The 19,803-nt window shown below is 52.2% G+C and overlaps 1 protein-coding gene across 1 annotated transcript; it reads left to right on the top strand.

The window, feature by feature from the left end:
* Positions 1-5,460: 5,460 nt before the first annotated feature.
* Positions 5,461-18,740, top strand: TMEM214 (transmembrane protein 214). The gene is made up of 16 exons (XM_033145259.1): positions 5,461-5,568; positions 7,005-7,155; positions 8,597-8,731; positions 10,075-10,157; positions 10,502-10,607; positions 10,924-11,005; positions 11,558-11,659; positions 12,292-12,433; positions 13,471-13,562; positions 13,857-13,905; positions 14,991-15,104; positions 16,385-16,502; positions 16,598-16,694; positions 16,844-17,012; positions 17,980-18,131; positions 18,363-18,740. The coding sequence occupies exons 2-16, from the start codon at positions 7,050-7,052 to the stop codon at positions 18,487-18,489; spliced, it is 1,674 nt and encodes a 557-aa protein (XP_033001150.1). The 5' UTR covers positions 5,461-5,568; positions 7,005-7,049; the 3' UTR covers positions 18,490-18,740.
* The last annotated feature ends 1,063 nt before the right edge of the window (positions 18,741-19,803 follow it).

Here is a 19,803-nt window from a genome sequence, read left to right on the forward strand (position 1 = left end):
TCTGACAGCTCGCTGACAGCTCGTCCTTCGCTTCGCCTCGCCTTCTGACAGCTCGTTGACAGCTCGCCTCGCCTTCTGACAGCTCGCTGACAGCTCGTCCTTCGCTTCGCCCCGCCTTCTGACAGCTCGTTGACAGCTCGCCTCGCCTTCTGACAGCTCGCTGACAGCTCGTCCTTCGCTTCGCCTCGCCTTCTGACAGCTTGTTGACAGCTCGCCTCGCCTTCTGACAGCTCGTTGACAGCTCGCCTCGCCTTCTGACAGCTCGCTGACAGCTCGTCCTTCGCTTCGCCTCGCCTTCTGACAGCTTGTTGACAGCTCGCCTCGCCTTCTGACAGCTCGCTGACAGCTCGTCCTTCGCTTCGCCTCGCCTTCTGACAGCTCGTTGACAGCTGACAGCTATCTGACAGCTCCACCTTCAACTTCTACCATGCCGCCCCAATTTCTCTGCTCTCCCCGGACTCTATCCCTTGTTCTAACTGCTGCGACTATCACCTTCGCAGCCAACTACTGCGTGCACTTGCACACCGACTACCGTTACCTGGACTTCCATGCTGTTGACCTAGGGGGTAGGGACAACCAGGATCGAATGGGGGACTTTGACTTTTGTGTTCCTGAGTCCCGGACCCTCTTGCGTCACTCTGCAGTACCCCAACTCTCTGACTCTCAGTATTGGGAACTCTTTATCCGTACCCAATACTTCCATCGCATTGGAGCCGCTGTCCTCGCCTTGGACCATGGGCATTACCGTTTGCAATGCGTGAATGGGTCCTACCTCCTCTATGAACGAGGGGAAGTTACCAGGCTTCCCAACTGGACTGAGGTGGCGCTTGGTGGAGCCTCACACGCCTACACGGACACCCACCAACCCTCTGAGAGTCTCCTCTTTGGATTTCAATGCCTCCGTATGGCTCCGGGACCCCATAGATCCCAGTTGCAAGGCGTATGTCTCCGGAGGTTTTGTTGCCTCTGGGACCTTGGACTTACGGGAAACTGGCAGGGGAGAGAGTACTTAGAAGGGTGGCATCACCCAGTAGCCCCTTCCCATCCTCCTGCTTGGGACCATACAGGACCTATGAGATGTGGAGGCATTGCCTCCAACGTTAGCCTCCTTAATTCCACTGACCCCCTTCACCCGATAGGCACCGCTCCCCGACAATTAGGACTGAACCGGTCTGGCATAGAACCGGACCTCCTCTCCTCCTGGGAGCAGAACTCTTTCATCCAACTCCTCAGCAAGGTGGCAAAGGAGACCACTACTCGGGATTGTTGGATCTGTGCTCATGCTCCAACCCATATGAGACAAGGACTACCTCTGGTTCCGGTGGCCGTCACCCTGGAGCAGTTCCGGTCAGGGGACGTTGCCTCATGGAACCTAACCGCCTTGAATCTCACCCACCAATACCTGTACTTGACAGGTCCAACCAGGGGCCCCCTTTGCCGCCGCTTCACTGGACAAGGACCTAACGTGGGGGTCAGTGTGTGCGACATCAACCTGGAACTCCGTGAGACAGGGCAAGTTATCATCACCAGCCCGAGAGGCACACAGACTGCCTCCGACCTCTCCGCCGCTTGGACTACCGTTGTTGGACCCGTGGGAAAGCCGAACCCCGCTCTCCTACAGAGTTTTGCCTCAGGCCGGATGGAGTCCTACCTCGCGGGCCTGTGGTGGATCTGTGCTCACCGCGGGTACCGGTGGGTCAGCCCCCACATGTCTGGCTCCTGTTATATCGGATATATTGTCCCGGGTATCCGAGTCACCCAGGACCTGCCTACCGGGAGACAAAGGAACAAAAGAGAGGAACAGGCTCTCTCGGACCTCTCCGATGTGGCCGCTAACGGAGAGACGTGGGGGAGAGCATTGTTCCCTGCCTACGGAGCGGGTTCCAATCACGTTGACATCTTGAAACTCACGGACATCCTCCTCAAATTCATGCGAGAAACCGAACAGGTCACCGATGCTCTAACCACTGAGCTCTCCCAGGTACGACAATTATCGATCCAAAACCGGATTGCTACCGATTTTTTACTGTCATCGGAGGGCGGGACTTGTGCTCTGATTGGTTCAGAGTGCTGCACGTATGTAACCGACCAAACCCTAAACATAACGGGACACCTAAACAACATACATAGACTTGCTGGGACCCTGCGTGACATCCAGCATGAAGGACTGTCGGGGCTCGACCTGTGGGGTTGGCTGCCTGATTTGGGCTGGGCGAAGCAACTCCTGAAGGGACTAGTTGTGATTGTTTTAGTCGTTACCGTATGCATTGTGACCTTTTGTTGTGTTGCTCACTGCTGGGGACCGTGTTGTTCTTTGCTTCGTTGTCCCTCCCGGAAAGCCCCTAACACTATATTTCCCCTTAGAGCCTATTCCCGTACCGCCATTCCCTTCCCTGAATACGTACAGATGCGGCACCTGGGGGAAGGGGAATATCAGATCACCGAACTGTGAAGGTGCGGAGAGAAGGGGTTGCTGTTCCTCCGGAACGGGCCGCAACCCTCTCTCCGAATGGGGGATATGATAGGGAAACCGGCAGGGGGAGCGCTCTTCCCGGAGGCCTGCTGACAAGGCGGCCAGCCGGGACTCACCGGATCGCCTTTAGGACACTTCCCCTGGGCCCCGAAAACCCCTCCACATGTTTCCCCACACGGTCTCACAAGCAGCACACTGATTTTCCCCAAAACCCCCTTCAAAAGGCTGTACATAAAGCCTAAAAACCCGTACCGCTTCGCCTGTCAGAAGCGCTTCGCTACACACCATTTTCTCAATGAGCGGCAGGCCCGCCAATCAGGAGCATGCATCCAGCTCAGCCTGCAAAATGGAACGTTCAGCTCAGATACTATGATTCAATCATCACCTTCACGCTTGACTGAACGCTAAGTGGGTATTGACAGGCTCCCTGCTGGGAGAACAATAGAATCGAAACCAAAATGTATCCAGTTGGGGAAACTATTAATTATAACTTGCAACAATGTATCAAATGGACAATTTAAAGACTGGGTGGCCTGTTTTTGACAGCTCGAAATGTTTATTATTGTAAAATCCGTAACTCCTGAACGCAGTGTCCAATCTGCTCAGTTCAAGTGTCTATCTTCTCCTCAGGAGATGGACTCTCCATCCCCTCGGTTCCCGCCATCCTCCGACCATCAGAAGTACACTTTCTTGAACATATATAATTTTTGGACTTTGTGTCGGTGACCTTCATAATCCTTTCAGCAGGCAGTCACGTCCTCATCCAGGAAATACACCCCTCCCAATAATCCACTCAATCCCCATCCATCAGTTACCATAGTAGCAGACATCCTCCCAAAGATCCCCTATTGTTCTTCCCCAGTGGAAACTCTCTATGTGTATTGTACCCACCCTTAAACCATTTACCTGTTCCTGCCACCTTGATCGTTATGCTAAACTTGTTTTCCCCATATGCAGATCCTGAAAACCCCCCCTTCCTCCTGTCAATCATCTGACGTTTTCCCCATGTGATGATGACGTTCCTGAAATGTATTCTGGGATGTTTTGTAAAGTTTTAAAAGTCCATGTCACCCCTTTCCCCGTTGAACAGTCTTGGCTGCTCCTGTTGCGCAATAAAGCTTCTTTGCTTTACTTTGCTCCTGGCTGGCTTCCTCCTTGATCTCCGCAGAACCCGTGGGCTTCTCTCATAGGGCCAGGTGGACAAGCACACTTGGGATTTTTTTCTGTAACAGGCCTTAGCTGCCCTTCCCAGTTTTGAGTCACCTGCACATTTGAGGAGGATCTCCTTGATACCTTCATCTATAAAGACACTGGACAACAACGGGCCCAGGACAGAACCCTGGAGCTGCCCATGTGTCACTTTCCCCCAGGATGACGAGGAGCCATTCTTTGCATCTGACTTTGCAATGGAAGGGAGTCTGAGGGGGAGAAAGTGACCAAGGTGCCCATAGCTCTCAGCTTTGGCGTGTCAGACCAGGACCTGGTCAAGACCTGGGTTCAAATCCCGAGGAAACTCACCTTTTTGCATTTCTTTTTATTAAGTTTTGTTTGCATACATCTATATACATTTTCCATCCATAATCCAGACTGATCCTAAGAATAAACAGATACATAAGAGAAAACAAAATGACACAGCCACTAAATATCTTTCCCACCACCCGTACCCCACATTTAATGTGTTTAATTATCAGACCTTAAAAATTCTAATCTTTTGATTTGACTTGCATCTACCACCTCAATTTGAGTCATTTTTTCCTTCCTTTAACTGCCTTCTTTAATTGTTTTCCATTTCTTGGTATTAACTTGTTTGCTTAGAAGAACTGTTTTGTCTTTTGCAAAAATTAATCAAAGCATAATAAAGGTTTTATTTGAGAACAATGTTTCTCTAGGTAATTCCTGGCTTAGTGAACTTCTGGCTTGTTCTGTTCCTAATTGTCCCTGTCATTTTAGCCAGCTCAGTGCATTCAAATAACTTTACTTGCCCTCCCTCCTTTGTCAGAACCTCTTCCCGCTTCCATTTTCTAGCAATGAAATGGCCGCCCAGAGTGGCTGGGGAGACCCGGCCAGATGGGCGGGGTATAAATACTAAATTATTATCATTATTATTATTATTATTATTATTATGAGCATTCTTGTCAGATAGGTGGGGTATAAACAAACAAACAAACAATTGCTGCTGTAGGGGCATATAAGAATATCTTCGTTTTGTCGCTCAGAATATCTGCTGCTAATAGAGGAAACTCACAGTGTCTCAGCCTCAGCCTACCTCGCAGGGTTGTTGCGGAGATACGATGGGGAGGAAGAAGAGCAGGGCGCCCCCTGGCGGGGAGAAAAGGTGCGACACGGAGGCAAGGAAACGGAAAGAGACGCGGGCAGAGCGCCCCTAGTGGCGAAGGACGGAACCCCAGGCCGGCCCTCCCTCTTCGGAGGCCTGCGGTGTCACGTGGGCGCAGGAGGCGGGCTCGGCAGGGGACGTGGCAGAGCGTGCGGGCGCGAGGCGGGCGCCTGCGCGGCCAATCGGCGCCTCGGGGCGTCGCGCAGTCCCGCCTCCGCCCGCCGTCGCGCATGCGCGCCGTCCGCTGCTTCCGCGCGCCGCTCGGTGTGAGGCGGCTGAGGCGGCTGAGGCGGTTGGGCGCGATGGCGGCGGCGGCGGCGGCGCTGGGGCGCTGGGAGGTGGTGGGGAAGCCCGGCCGGAGGGGCGCCGCGGGAGGCGGCAGAGGAGGCCCTTCGGGGCGGAAGGCGTTGAGCGGGGCCGCGGCGGCCGGTGAGTGCGTCGTGGAGCCTCCCTGGCCCGCGGCAGTCTACCGGGGGGCGGGGCGGGGGCGCCCGCGCGTTCGGCCTGTGACGGGTCTCTGTGCTCTGGGCCCGCAGCTCCCTCGGCCGCGCCGGAGACCCTCGTGGAGCTGCGCCTGGAGAAGGCGGCGGCGGTGTCTGGGCGGCGGCGGCAGCAGCAGCAGAGCAAAGATGAGGTTCCGCCTCCTCCGTCCAGGAAGGCCCCGGCCGGCGGCGGCAAGAGCGGCAAGAAGCCTCCTCCCGGCGGGGACCCGGCGCCCAAGCAGGGCCGCTTCCGCAGCCTGGAGGACGCGCTCAAGGCGGTGAGTGGCTCTGCGGAGAAGCCCCGGGAGGTCAAGCTGCACCGGGTGGGCGATGGGCCCCCAGCCCCCTTCCTTAACCTCAGCCCATGGCCAGGTCGGCCTGGGGCAGGCATGGGCAAACTCGGCCCTCCAGATGTTTTGGGACTACACCTCCCATCATCCCTATCTAGCAGGACCAGTGGTCAGGGATGATGGGAGTTGTAGTCCCAAAACATCTGGAGGGCCGAGTTTGCCCATGCCTGGACTAGGGCGAGGCAGGAAGAGATGCTCCCGTCCTCCTCCGCCTCGGAGCTCCCCGCTCCATCCATCCGGGCTGCGCCAGGGCTTCTTCTCCAGCGGCGCCCACCCCATCGTTTAAAATACTGTACCATGTCTTAATTTGTGTCAGCTGCCTTGAATTTCTTTTGATGAGGAGGCAGGGCATCTTTCCTTTAAAGTATCCAGAATGGCTGTGCTGCTGTGGGTTTGCTCCCTAGGTGAATATTTCACCTAGATAGAGAAAGGAACTTTAGAAGAAACCACAAGTTGTCAATACATGCATAAAGGTCTCCTCCCCATCCCATGTATCTAGGACTGTTGTTTGAACCGTTTCCATGAAGGGACTGTGCCTTTTGCCAGCCTTTGCATTGATGCTGGTGTCTGCCTAATGCACAGCCTTTTGCTTCAGAATAAATAGTAATAGTATAAAAAGGCAACTCATGTATTTTTTTTATTTTGGAGGAGGGAGTACTGAACTTTGCCTTCCTTAGTATATGAGCTGGAAATGTGTTGCCTCCTTCCTGTGTCTTCCTAGAATTTGGAAGGTGAAGTACAGAAAATGCATCTCTTGTTCATGTAGACTAGGGACCAGCTTTAAGCTGCAGAAGGAAGGAAGGAGGGAGTGTTCTCTAGGGGCTCACTGCCTCCCTCTCCCCCCTTGACCAGGGGAGGGGGCAAGCAGCTGACAGAGTCCTTCTGAACATTTAATGGGCTCTCCACTTTGCGCATGGATGGGATGCTGGAGAAAGAGCCTTTGGCTGATCGGTCATGACCTCTAAAGGAGAGGCAGGGTCCAGTCATTTGACTGATCCTTGAAGGAACCAGCAGTGGAGCATTTCTCCTGCATGCTGAAAGTTTAATCCCTGACACCTCAAGCTAAATGATCAGGTGCTCTGTGATGTCAAACATCTTTCTCTGCCCAAGACCCTGGAGGGCGACTGCCAAAGAGGGTGGGCAGTCCTGGGCCAGATGGACAGACAGGATAAGACAGATTCCTCTTTCCCTTGGGGGCCAGTGGAGTTGAGGTGGGACTCCTTGACTGAGGGGCAGCCACTTCTGTTTGTGGAATAGGTTCACATAGAGAGCGGTTCCAGAAACAGCCCAAATGTGCCCTGCTAAAGGGGGGAGTGGCGGGTCTTCCCGTTGCAGCAGCTCAGATAACTCTTCCCCACCCCCAGCTTGATTTGTCAGAACTCCAGAAGGAGCTGGACAAAAGCTTGAGCATGTTCCCGGAGAATCCTTCTGTGTGGGTCAAAGACCTGGCTGGATATCTGAACTACAAGCTGCAAGCTCCAAAGAGCGACCCCACCCTCAGCCAGCACCCTCATGGTAAGTGTTGCCTCGGAAAGTGCCTTTCTATCAGTTGTGTGTGTGTGTGTGTTAGAGAGAGAGAGAGGCCATCTTGCTCGCTTGAACACCCAGAGCACCTGTCCTGCTGTGGGCTTGGCAGCTGCTTGCACAACATTCAGACTTTCTAGTTCAGTGATCACAGGAGAAATGTGAGTAAGCTCCTGTCAGCAAGATTTTGAATTCTGCAGTTAGAAAACCTCAAGCTTGTAAATTGGGTGGGAAGTTGCCAGCATTTGAATATGCTGCGTGGATTTGTATGGTTTTGCTAGGAATCCTGTTCTTCAGAATTTGGAAAGTTGTTCTCTGTTTTTGGAGGGCTGCAGAAACAAAAGTAATACCTGACATTTTTGTGCAGCTGTGACACCAGCGGCAGAGTTTTTGCAGCCAAGGAGAGGGTTGTAACCCCTGGAATTCTAAAGCAGAGTCTCAATTCTTTCTTCAAATACCTGAAAATACACTGGTGGTTTCTTTCTTACTCCTTTTAAAAGAAGATAAAATTTTCAGGGTTGCTGATGATGTCTCCTACACTGGATGAGGAATGTGGGCTTCACTGCCTGGTTTGGCCTGAGCAGGGAAGAGCCCAGGAGAGAGAGGCGAGGTCTCCTCCCAGCCATTCCCTCTGAGCTTGTGCTTAGAGAAGCAAGTCTCATAACCACAGCATGTTCAGTTTCTGATCTGAATGCCTTTCGGGACCTTTTCTGACCCAAGGGAGGGTGAAAAGCAGCTCCTCTCTTTGCTGCCAATATGCCAAGTAGCTGGAAGCCAAGCAAGGGTGTTATGGGCAGGGTCTGCTGCTTTGGCTTGGGAAGGGTGTCAGGTGCCGAATGCTCCCGGCGTGGCTTCACAATGCCGCCTTTGTCTTCAGCGTTTCCCAGTGGTGTTTGGCAGCAGGGCAGAGGCCGGAAGATCCAAAGATGCTCTTGCCGACTCCACAGGGACGTGGATGTGGGGAGTTAATGAGAAGAGGCTGGCTTTGGCAGCTGGGCAGCATCCTGGGCTGGGGTCTTGCAGACTTTCCTTTTCATTCTAAGAGCTCTTATACTCGTCCTCCTGACCAGAATGCATCTCTGCTCCAAAGCCCAGGAGCCCTTGACAGACTCACCAATATTTGAATTGTGGTCGACTTTATAGCTCTGGCAGGGTGGCATTGTGCTGGTGAAGAAGCAGCTGTGCCTTGTTTGGTTCTCGTAGGGCAGGCCAGTCACCTCTGCCCCTTTCTCTCCACGTTATCCTTGTGTTGCCAAGGTAGAATTCTGAACTGGGGCTCCTCAAGAGTCTGCTCAAGCCGCAGCTTTGGACTGCTCTGCTGTTTGGGGATGTGGCTTCCCACCTGTGCTTTACTCATGGGAAAGTTGTTGCAGCAGTGAGGGTAACAAACGCTAGCCCTTCCTTCACACTGCCACCTTCCTTTTGGCTGCAGACTATCCCTACTGCCTTGTGAACAAAGAGCTGAGGAGCACCATCAAGTCCTTGCTGTCAAAATCGGCGGGTGTCCTGGAGCTTTTCTTTGACCACTGCATTTACACAATGTTGCAAGAGCTGGACAAGACTCCTGGTGAGTGTGAAGTGCAGCCCAGTAAACCAGCCGTTGGGTCAAAGGTTCTGCCACACATGCTTCCTTGAGGGCAGAGAGCAGTTGAGCCAAACTACAGTCATATCTCTTGTTGCGTTTGCTTCACGTTGCGGCTTTTCAGGTTGCGAATGCAGCAAACCCGGAAGTGTATACTTCCGGGGTTCGCCGCATGAGCAGAAGTGTTCTGCACGCTTTGCGCATGCGCAGAAATGTTCTGTGCGCTTTGCTCATGTGCAGAAGCACTCTATTGCGCTTGTGCAGAAGCGCCGCTCTAGTTGCGGACTTTTCGCATCCCGGAATGGATCGTGTCCGCAACTAGAGGTCCCACTGTATTTGTACGCAGGGCCCTGGTGGGTGCTCTATGCAGCTCAAGGCAGTTTATGTGCTGGAAGTGGCACTAAAAGTGACCAGGGCTGCCCACTGAGGTTGTGAACAAACCTGATTTCACATCCACTTACTTCTTAATGCTGTTATCCTAAAGGGTGCGGCAAGGAGGTGAAAAGCCTCTGGCGAAGCTGTGACTTTTGTGGTGAGGTATTCAAAGATGGGGAGCAGCAGGGCAGAGGCGTGTGGGGTGGAGACCTGAGGGGAACCCAAGGGGGAAAGAGGTGCCAGCTGTGACGCCTACATTGTAGGGGGTTGGACTAGATGACTTGTCCGTGGGCCAGTAAGAACAGCCAGGAGTTGGGTGAGAAGCAACAAATGAAAGTCGGAGAAAAGAAGGACAAGGGGTGTGATCAGTGAAGGAATGAGGGTTTGGCTACATTAGTGAACAAGCATGGTGCTGGCTGTGCTCTTATAGGGGACTTCAAGGGGGGATTGGGGCCACAGCAAGGACTATGGGCTCTAAAGCTGTTGCTTCTGCCGCTCCATATTGTATTGAGTAAAGCAGGACACCAGGGGGACACGCATGCCCGGGGGGCCCCCTCTGTTCCTCTCCTCCCGCTCTGATCCCACAGCAGCTGCATAGATTTGCCAGGATAACAGTGTGCGATGGAGTCTGCGGCATGCAAGGGCTCTGGGCCCAGTGTGGTGTAGTGGTTAAGAGCGGTAGACTCGTAATCTGGGGGACCGGGTTCGCTTCTCCACATGCAGCTGCTGGGTGACCTTGGGCTAGTCACACTTCTCTGAAGTCTCTCAGCCCCACTCACCTCACAGAGTGTTTGTTGTGGGGGAGGAAGGGAAAGGAGAATGTGAGCCGCTTTGCGACTCCTTCAGGTAGTGATAAAGCGGGATATTACATCCAAACTCTTCTTCTGGGCCCCAGGCTGAAATGCCCTACCTGAAGGGCCCTCACAGTCTTCCTTGCCATCCTTGTCTTTCAGGGGACTCCCTGCATGGCTACAGGATCTGCATTCAGGCCATGCTGATGGACAGGCCTAAAGTTGCCACCATGAACTTGAGCAAGGTGGGTAGCTGCAGTTGCCCAAGGTACCAATGTTTCCCAAAGTTCCTGGTATATTTTACTGAGACAGGGAGTAAAAGTGAAAGCTGTCACCTGCGGAATAGGAAAGCATACTTTTGCACTGCGTGCACATGAAACAGGGCCCCTCCCTCCCTCCCTCCCCGTCCCCACTTTCCCTGTGCTGGGAGTCCCAGCTTCAGTCCCTCATATCTCATATCCCAGAGAAGTCGGGAGCTGAGGGCTCCAGCTGCTTGCAAGGGAGCACTGTCGCTTGGGCACCCTTTCCCGCTGGGCTCCGTGCCGAGAGTTGCGCTTTAATCCTGCAGTCTTTCCCTTTTCCACTTCAGTATCTTGAGCTGCTGAGCTCCCATCAAAGCCGTCCGCCCAAATGTCTCACGATCATGTGGGCCTTGGGTCAAGCTGGATTTACTGATCTTACAGAAGGACTTAAAGGTGAGGACGCCAGCAACTTTGGGTTTTTTTAATGTATATGATGATAAACACTTTGGAATATTTTTGGAGACTTAATAAAAAAGATATGGGGGGAAAGGGGCTGATCAGGAGCTAGAAGGAGCTGCTGCAGCCCGTTGAACGGTGATGCCCTTTTCTCCCCCTGCTCCAGACCCTCTGGTGGTGTGGCTCAAGAGCGTGTTGCATGGCCTGAAGGCACATGGAGCAGCTGCCTTTCTGAAGCTCAGCAGCTCCATCCTAGAACTAAGGCAAGGGCAGAAATGTAACGCTGTTGCTCTCCCAACTCTTTTCTCCACAGTGTGGCTCGGCATTATGTTCCCTGTTCTGGGAATCAAATCTCTCTCCCCATACGCCATTGCCTACCTGGATCGGCTGCTGATGTGAGTTGCAGTGTCCTTGTTTGTTTGTTTGTTTGTTTGTTTGTTTATTCATTCAGCAGCGTTCCAAGTTGCCCCCCATGCTATTCGACATCTCTCTGAAGTCTCTGGGAGCTGTCGTGGGGAGATTTGGAGCAAAGTGTCCTCAATATGCTGATAACACTCCGCTCTATCTCTCAGAATCAGGAGAGGCAGTTAAGGAGTCAGACGAGTGCTTGGAGGTTCAGATGGGTTGGGTGTGGGCCAATAAACTGAAGCTGAATCCCAAAAGGCAGCTGTGTTGCATGCCCTGAGCTCTCATGTCTGGGAGGCGGCCTGCCCTGGCCGCGGTTGCACTCCTGGAAGGACCAGCCTGGGGTGCTCCTGGGTTCAACAGCAAGAGGAAGCCAGCCAAGGATGGGGGGCACAAGCAGGGCAGGTTTGGTTTTCGTGCAGCGTAGCCCTTCGAGGTAGGCCTGTGGAGGCCCTTGTTGCAGCACGGGGAGCGGAGGCGGACTTTGTAATGAAGTGGAAGTGGCTTTCCCCAGCTGACAGGCATTGCTTTTTCCTTGGCAGGATGCATCCCAACTTGACCAAAGGCTTTGGTATGATAGGACCCAAAGACTTCTTCCCTCTCATGGACTTCGCCTTCATGCCCAACAACTCTCTATCCCCCAGGTAGGACCCCTAAAGGGAGACTGGCTCACAGTGCATGGATGGGAAGAGTTAGAGCCCCGCCCCATGACTGGGGAGACTGAGGGGGGGGGGTCGTGCCTACTTTGGAGTGTCTCTGTTTGCACCAAAGCAGAAGGGCACCTCCTTCCTTCCTGGGCATGCCTTTATTTATTTTTATTTGAAATTGCTTTGAGATGTTTCCTAGGAAGCAATTCATACATGAAGTAAATAACAAGGAGGTACAGAAAAGCCTTTCTGCAGGCTGCCTCACATCTGAGCAAGTTTCCTTTCCTAACCTGGCAGCATTTTAAAAACCCTGCCGTTAGCACAGAATTCAACTGGTGTTATGGTTAGAGTTCAATTTTGATATTTTAATAGCTTTCAAATTGACACTTCTAGTTTACACAACAGGTTACTGAACTGTTTCAAGCCAAATTTAAAATAAAATGTTGAACTCAGGCCTCCAACAGTAACTGTACAAGCTGTGCATTTCTTCCAGAGAATGCAAATGTATTCAGTGTATAGTTTAGGACAGTATTAACAGATACAACTATTTCTATAAAATCTAGGCAGAACTATGTGTGCACATGTAAAAATACAGCCATTCATATGCAGCAAACGTTCTTTCTCCCCAGCCTGCAGGAGCAGCTGCGCCAGTTGTATCCCCGCCTGAAAGTCCTGGCCTTTGGGGCTAAGCCTGAGACCACCCTGCACACCTACTTCCCTTCCTTCCTCTCCAGAGCCCTGCCCAGCTGCCCCCTTGATATGCAGAAAGAGGTGAGGAGGGGGGGCTTCCTCAAGCATCTAGTGGGTCTGCCGCATTTAGACAACAACTGAGCTAGACTGAGCAGTTTAAAACCTCTGGATCAAAAGGTGCCCCTGGTTTGTTGAGTCAGAGGATCTCTTTTGTGTCTCAATTCCCTCCAGTGCAAAACCCATGGGCGGCAGTTCTTCTGATAAACTGGGCGTGTTTCTCTCTCTATGAAATAGAAGGGGGTGCCTGCTGGGCCCTCCTGGGGAGGCTCAGCCCCAGGGTTTTCCTGCTCTTCTCTCTTCCAGTTCCCTTTCTCTCCCCCTTGCTTGGCTGCCAAAAGAATAGGATGGAAGGAGGGAGTGTGGGTCGGAATCCAGGTAGACTGGAAAGGTGCTGGACCCTCCCTCAGCCCCCGAGAGATTGGAATGCAAGCAAACTGGTTATGTTTGTAGCTAATGTGGCAGCCTTGAATTTCCCATCTCTTCTGGAGGAATTAAATGTCCTATTAAAGTCTAAAAACAAGGAAAACATGTTTTAGCTTCGGAACCATGGCTATTGTTTAGGTGCAATTTTTTGCAAATATAATTGATTAGCATCCATGTGGTTGACTACAACTGCTATGCAGGTGCAAGTGATGAATGGCTCTCTACCTTCTCCCTCTGCTGCAGAGACAGGTGTGCGGCAGCCAAATGATGCTTTCAGATACACACACACACACACACTGTGGCACCCAACCCCACTGCTTTGAGCTATAGCCTCCTTTCTCTCTTTCTGGAACCATTAAATGGGAGGGATCTCTTTGGGCCTCCTAATACAGCACGGAGAGCCAGAATAGGAAGGAGAGCTCACGCAAAAGGCGGCATGAAGCCAGTTCCAGAGAGAGGGGAGGCTGTAGGGAAGGCATCCTTTCCTGACCCCAACTGGGATCAATAAGAGGGGCACCAGGAATGTCATAAATCTGTTGCGCTATCTTGAAGTCTTCAGTCCTGTGGCTGTGGCTGCTGCTGCTGCTGCTTAGCCATTAGACTCCTGGGACCAATTCTGCTTTCGTCCTGTGCAGCTGCTCAACTGCCTGGCCGAGGGCCTCCGCCTGGATCCCCTCAGCTTCAATGTCTGGAGGCAGCTGTACATCAAACACCTCCCACAGTCAAGGTGAGACTCAGCAGCGATGCTTCCCCACTGCATGCCCAGCTTGACGGTTTGGAAACCTGCAGGGTACCAATCCTGCTTACAATCACAGTGGTTGAACGTCTGCTTGAACTCTTTGGAAAGGCTGTGCTTTGAGCCCTCGTGGTTGCTAAAACGACGCAAAGTCCGCCTGGGAGCGGAGGAGCCTCCCGTGTTTGGCAGGGAGAGCAGTGGGGTGTCTCTCTTTGGGAAGGTGCGTGCAGCAGGCCAGGCTCTGCAGAGATCCTCAAGCTGATGCCTTTCCTCTTTCCCCCCCAGCCTGCTCCTGAATCACTTTCTGCAGACCTGGGACAGCACTTCCAAAAAGGTTTGTGGCTCCTGCTCTTTGGACTGCCTCTTGCTTGAAGCAGCAGCTTGTACGCTAGGGACAGACAACACAGATGAATTAATGGCCTGCCTGTCTGATCCAGACCAAAGCAGGCCAGTGCTAGGCAGTGTCCATCATCCCAAAAGGCTGCTCCACTGCTAAGGTTCAGTCGTGCCAGCTCATCACAGCTTGTGCTTCCTGCTAGTTCTGTTTGCTTCTGAGCTTTGCTATCCCCCATGAGCTGCATGGACAGGAGGAGTTTGAACTCTGAAAGGGATGCTGCTGCCCACATTCTCCATAGTTTGCATCTGGTTCAGAGCAGGGCCTGGGAGGTGCCCATCTGGCTTGAGTGGGACTCAGGCAGGGTGGATTGGATTTAAATCAAATCAATTTAAATCACAATTTAAATCACTAGTCAGTAAGACTTGATTTAAATCATTTTTTTACTGAAAGACTCTGGTGTAATCTTAATATTTACAACTAGATGAAGGTTTCATTTTTGGAATAATAAATTTCAAAGTTTTTTACAATTCTATCAAACTTACTGATTTGGTTATACTATTAGAAATACAGATAATTATGAAATTATTATGAGGGTTAATAAGTTAACTGTTTATATTTGGACAACTTTTCTACTGTACTTTATTGGAAGGAGAAAAATAATCATTTCCTTAGTAACAATTTAGTTAACTAAAACAACAACATTATAGCAATAGCATATGTATCCATGTTTGTTAACTGATGTGGTTAAACAATTTTTTTAAAAAACTTAGACTGAGTTTTAGCACACGTGAAAAACTTAAAACAAATCCTTATTTCCTGATGAATAGCCTTTGGACTAAAATGTAACTTAAATAGAAAACTATCTTTAAAAAGATTTTTCCTCCAAAAGCATTTTATTTTAAAAATCCAATTTAATTTTTTTTTTAAATACGCTTTTTATTTTTAAAAAAACCCCATTGATTTTTATCCACCCGGGCTCAAGGGTGGGGTGCACAGAGGCAAGGCCCCCGGCGGGTGAGGGGAGTGAGGAGGGCAGCAGAGCTCCTGGCTGTCTGGCCCTTCAGCATCCGTTTCTCTTCCAGGTGCGGAAATCTTTACAGGAAACAGTTCATTCCTTCAAAGTAACAAACGAGGAACTGACCATGAAAGGACCAAACGACGAACAGGATGTTGCAGCTTGCAGAGCTGCCTGCAAGGTATTATTATTATTATTTATTCAATTTGCATACCTCCCTTCATCTGTAGATCTCTGAGAAGTTCACAACATAAAATTATCGTATAAAAACACAAAATACACAATAAAAACCGGAACAAAAACAAACCCCAAATCCCACCTCCCTCAACACATTTCAAAGGGTGCCGGGTGTTAGCCAAAGGCCTGGTTAACAAGGAATGTTTTTGCCTGGTGTCTAATGAAGGCGCCAGCTGAGCGTCCCTGGGGAGAGCATTCCACAAATGGGAAGCCACTGCAGAAAAGGCCCTTTCTTGCGTTGCTGCCCTCTGGACAAAGAAGGGCCTCACAGGATGATCTCAGGGTCCGGCTTGGTTCATATGGAGAGAGGCGGTCCTTGAGCTATTGAAGACTTTATACCTAGTGGAAAGAAAAGTGTATTTTTGTATGCTAGCACGGCCGCCAGAATGGTGATAGCAGCTAAATGGAAAACACAACAGGTCCCAACAAAGGATGAGTGGATAGGCAAGTTAAACGAGTATTTGTTAATGGCAAAACTGACAGCAGCAATAAGAAACCAAACAAATCAAAATTTGAAGGAACAATGGAAATGTTATGAAGAGTACATGCAGAAACATTGCTCAAAGAAAGAAGTGCTAATATGCTTGGAGTAAGAGGTATGAAGGAATTGTAGAATAATAAATTAATATAAAGAATTAAAGATGATTATAGAAATATATAGAAATTAAGATTGTACAAATAGTGAACAAATAGCTTATAATGGAAGTCGAAAGAGTGATGGAGGGAAGTCAGAGGGGTGTTTGGTGGTGGGTGTGAGGATGGAAAAATGGGAATGAATGTGAGAATGTATTGGATGTATTGTGTTTTAATCAATAAAGTTTTTGAAACAAAAAGAGACTATACGTCAAAACCAGCACTTTGAACTGGCAGCCAGTGCAGTCAGACCAGGATCGATGTAATATGCTCAAACCGTGAGCAACCAGGCTGTCCAATTCTGCACCAGCTGAAGTTTCTGAACTGTCTTCAGAGGCAGCCCTACGTATAACGCGTTGCAGTAATCTAACGTAGAGGTTGCCAGGGCATAGACAACAGAAGTTAGGCTGTCCCTGTCCAGATGGGGGCAAAGCTAGGCCACCGATGGAAGGCACTTTGGACCACTGAGGCCACCCGAGCCTCAAGCGACAGCAAAGGATCCGGAATAATCTCCATCCTTGGACCAGGTGGGCTAGCCATCTGCATCCTGGAGATTCTCCTACCTGTTTCCTCTCTGTGTTTCCCCTTCAGAACCTGCTGCTGAAGATGAAAGCCAGTGGCCTTCCTTGGGCTCGGCTGCTGCTGGTCGCCTTGGTATGCACTGCAGGGTTCCTGATGCATGACATCAGGACTCATGGCTCCTTTGAAGGTGAGGCCCTGCCCCCTGGGAGGGGGCTGCCCCAAAGACACCCGCCCCCTCTGCATCAGCAGCCCACTCAGGGGAGCTTCTGCTGTGTTTTCCAGCTTCTGCCTCGGCTCAGGTGCTCCGCTCTTCCGGCATCCTCTCCGCATCCCAGCAAGCCTGGAGCAGAGTTTCCCACTTCTCTGTGGAAGGGTACAGGTCAGTGGCTTGCGCTGGCTCTCTGTCAGCAGGGAGGCCCCCTCCCTTCAAGGGGGACCAGCGCAGACGAGCGCTCTCCCTCTGGGTGGCCCTTGGGAGGGAGCCTGTTGCCAAGGTCTCACCCTGCTGCCGCCCCGTGTTCCTTGCAGCTGGCTGGAAGCAAACATGCCTCTCTACTACTCCCGTGTGGCCACCGTGCTGGGACCCAACCTGGAGCTGGTGTGGGCGAAGACAAACGAAACGGCCGCCTACATCTCTGGGAAGTGCTCTGCTCAGCTCACCTGGCTCAGTGACAACCTCCCCAGGTTCATCGAATGGGTAAGGGTGGGGCTGGCCGCCCGTTTGCTCGCTGGAGGCAGGGAAGGCGAGATGCGTTGGGATGTCAAAGGAGAGAGGCGGGCATCAGCAGAGAGGGTTGTTGAAGGTGGCGGTGAGATGCAGGCCCTGACGGTGGACTTCCCAAAAGAGGCATCTGGTGGGTCACTGAGAGAACAGGAAGCTGGACTAGATGCCCCCAGCCCGCCCCTGACCACTGCCTCCTCTTAAGGGGGTCAGCGGCAGACCAGGCAAGGCAGAGTTCTGTGCAGAGAATGCGCCAGGCAGGTGGTTCCCCCACTTTCAGAGGCACAGCCGGGCTGTGAACTGTCAAGCGATGTCTTTGTTTTGGTCTGGTTTTAACCTCTCTAGGCCATCAACCATTTATCTGCTAAGGTGGAGGGTGGGAAAGCCAGTTCACTGGCAGGCACCCTCTGCACTGGCCCATTCACCTGGGTCAACAGGCTCCGGTTCTGCGCATGTGGGCAGTGCCGCTGAGGAAATACAGCTGCAGAGGTATCCGCCACTCCAGTGAGTAGCAAGAACAGGCAGAAGCCGTGAGGAGGTGGCAGTGGCAGCTGAAGGCCCTTGACCTGAGCTGCTGGGACTTGTCCCTTTGCAGAGGAGCCATATGTGGCTCCCAGTATTTTCAGAGTCTGCCCGCCTGCCTGCCTTCCTCTTCCCCGCCCCATCCCTGGGTCCTATTTTCCTGTAAGTTCCTTAAGGGGATCTGGACCTGGGCTTATGGTTCCCCATCTGCTGATGGCCACCCTGTTCTCTTTGGCATATGAATCAAAAGGAACTGTGGCCTGCCAGTAATTGAGGATCAGGGATCTGGGCCCTGCCCACCCTCTAGCTAGGAGTGTTCCAGTTTCTAGGGTGTGTCTGGCCAGCCACAGATTCTCTGCCTAGCAAGGGCAGCATTGGCACTTGAGCCTGCCTGGCTGAGCCACCTCGTCTTCCCTGCCAGCTCCAGACCCGGGTTCCAGATTCCGTGCTGCACGGGGCGGAATACCTCAAGGAGCTGCTGCTCTTCCTCATGCGGAACTACTTCCTGCCTGCTGTGGACTATGTTGCTGGGTCCCTGGAGGGGGCCTGGAAACACTGGGTGGCTTCCTGCAAGTGAGTATGGTCTGCGCACAGAATCCTTGGTGCCACACAAAGCAGACAGCAGGGGCTGCTTGACTGTGGAAGAGAAGTAGGAATAGAAGAACACAGAATGGGGAGGAGGAACCCACTTCAGGTTCAGTGGGGGGGGGGGCATCCAATCTGCTTGGAGACAAAACAAGGCATGTCCCAAAGTAATCCAGGAGGCCTAGAGCATGCATGCTCACCCTCTGCTCTCTCCTCTAGTGGCGAAGGGTCCTGGGAGTGCTTGCGGAAACATGTGACCAGCCTCAGCCAATCCTCTTGGACGTACCTGCAAGACACCACCGTGGCCATCAGAGACTGGGCCCTGGCCATCGTCTCTGCGCACTAGTCGAAGCCCAGGGCTCAGGAGGTTTGGGTCACTGCTCTCCCGTTGCTGCTGGCAGCAGGATGTGCCAACTCACTGTTCCACATGCAGACCACAAAGCGAGGGGCAGCCTCCACCTTTGACTTGCCGCTGAAGCCCAGGTCTGCCCAGCAGGCCAGAAGCCTCCCAGCTCCCCACCCTCTGTGTGGTCGTTCTTTGTCTCCACTCCAGCCTTGCTGAAAAAGCCAGTTGTCTGCTGTCCATTTGATGGGAGGCAGCAGTGCACACCCAGGAAGCGGCCCCTCCGCCCGTCGGTGGACAAGCACTTTCTGTATCCTACGTTCAGTGCTGTTACTCCAAATAAATACAGTGGTGCCCCGCTAGACGAAAATAATTCGTTCTGCGAGTATTTTCGTCTAGCGGTTTTTTCGTCTAGCGAAGCACCAATGCAAACTGCGGTTTTCGCTAGACGAAAAAAAAATTCGTCTTGCGAGGCAGCTCCATTGACAAATTCGTCTAGCGGGGCACCACTGTAGGTTGCTGGGGCAGTGACCCCCTTCCCTGTCCCTCTGTGCATAGAGCACCTGCTGCTGCTGCTGCCCTCAGCCTTTTCTCTGCGGCTCCTACAACTGCCCCTGGCAGCTCAAGCCAGTCTCAAGGGCTGGTGCCTGCCTGGGACCCTGCCTTGCCAGTCTCCCACCCATCACCCTGTGGCCTGAGCAGAGGCTCTGTGGGCATTTCCCCGAGCCATTAAGCTGCCCCCTTCTCTCAGGTGATTGTGAGTCTTCGCCTTCCCCCAAAGAGCTGCCTTGGCCTTATCATCGTGGACCCAGGAGGGGAGAGCTCATATTGTGCAGCAGGGAGCGCTCAGAGAGTAGGAACAGGGTGGAGGGGAGAGAGGGCTGGTCAGCTGGGCTGGTAGATCCCTCCCCTCAAGTGTATTCTGTGAGCTGTGACAAGGAGGGGCTGCCACTCCTTGCAAGTTCCATAAAGAACAACTCTGCCACCTCCTGGCTTGAAGGAAAACTAGCTTAGTTGAGGTCCATCTTTGCCTTCTGTAATGCCCACTCCTTGGTCTCTTCCCAGGGCCTGTGTGTGGCCTTGAAATCCGTGTTGTGACCCTGTTCCCAACATGCCCTGAAGACCTTGAGTTGCCCTCCTCTCTCCCAGCCAGGCATAAGGATGAGTGGGAAATAGTGGGCCAGAAGCAGCAGGTCCTGCTCGCCATGTGGGGACTTCGGATCTGGCTGCTTTGCCCCAGTTACATTTCTCTCCTTGGTGCAGCCAGACTTCCAAAGGTGATGGGACCTTGTCATGACAATGGTCTTGGGGCTTTTG

The sequence above is a fragment of the Lacerta agilis genome, chromosome 3 (assembly GCF_009819535.1).
Source record: "Lacerta agilis isolate rLacAgi1 chromosome 3, rLacAgi1.pri, whole genome shotgun sequence".
Classification (NCBI taxonomy): domain Eukaryota; kingdom Metazoa; phylum Chordata; class Lepidosauria; order Squamata; family Lacertidae; genus Lacerta; species Lacerta agilis.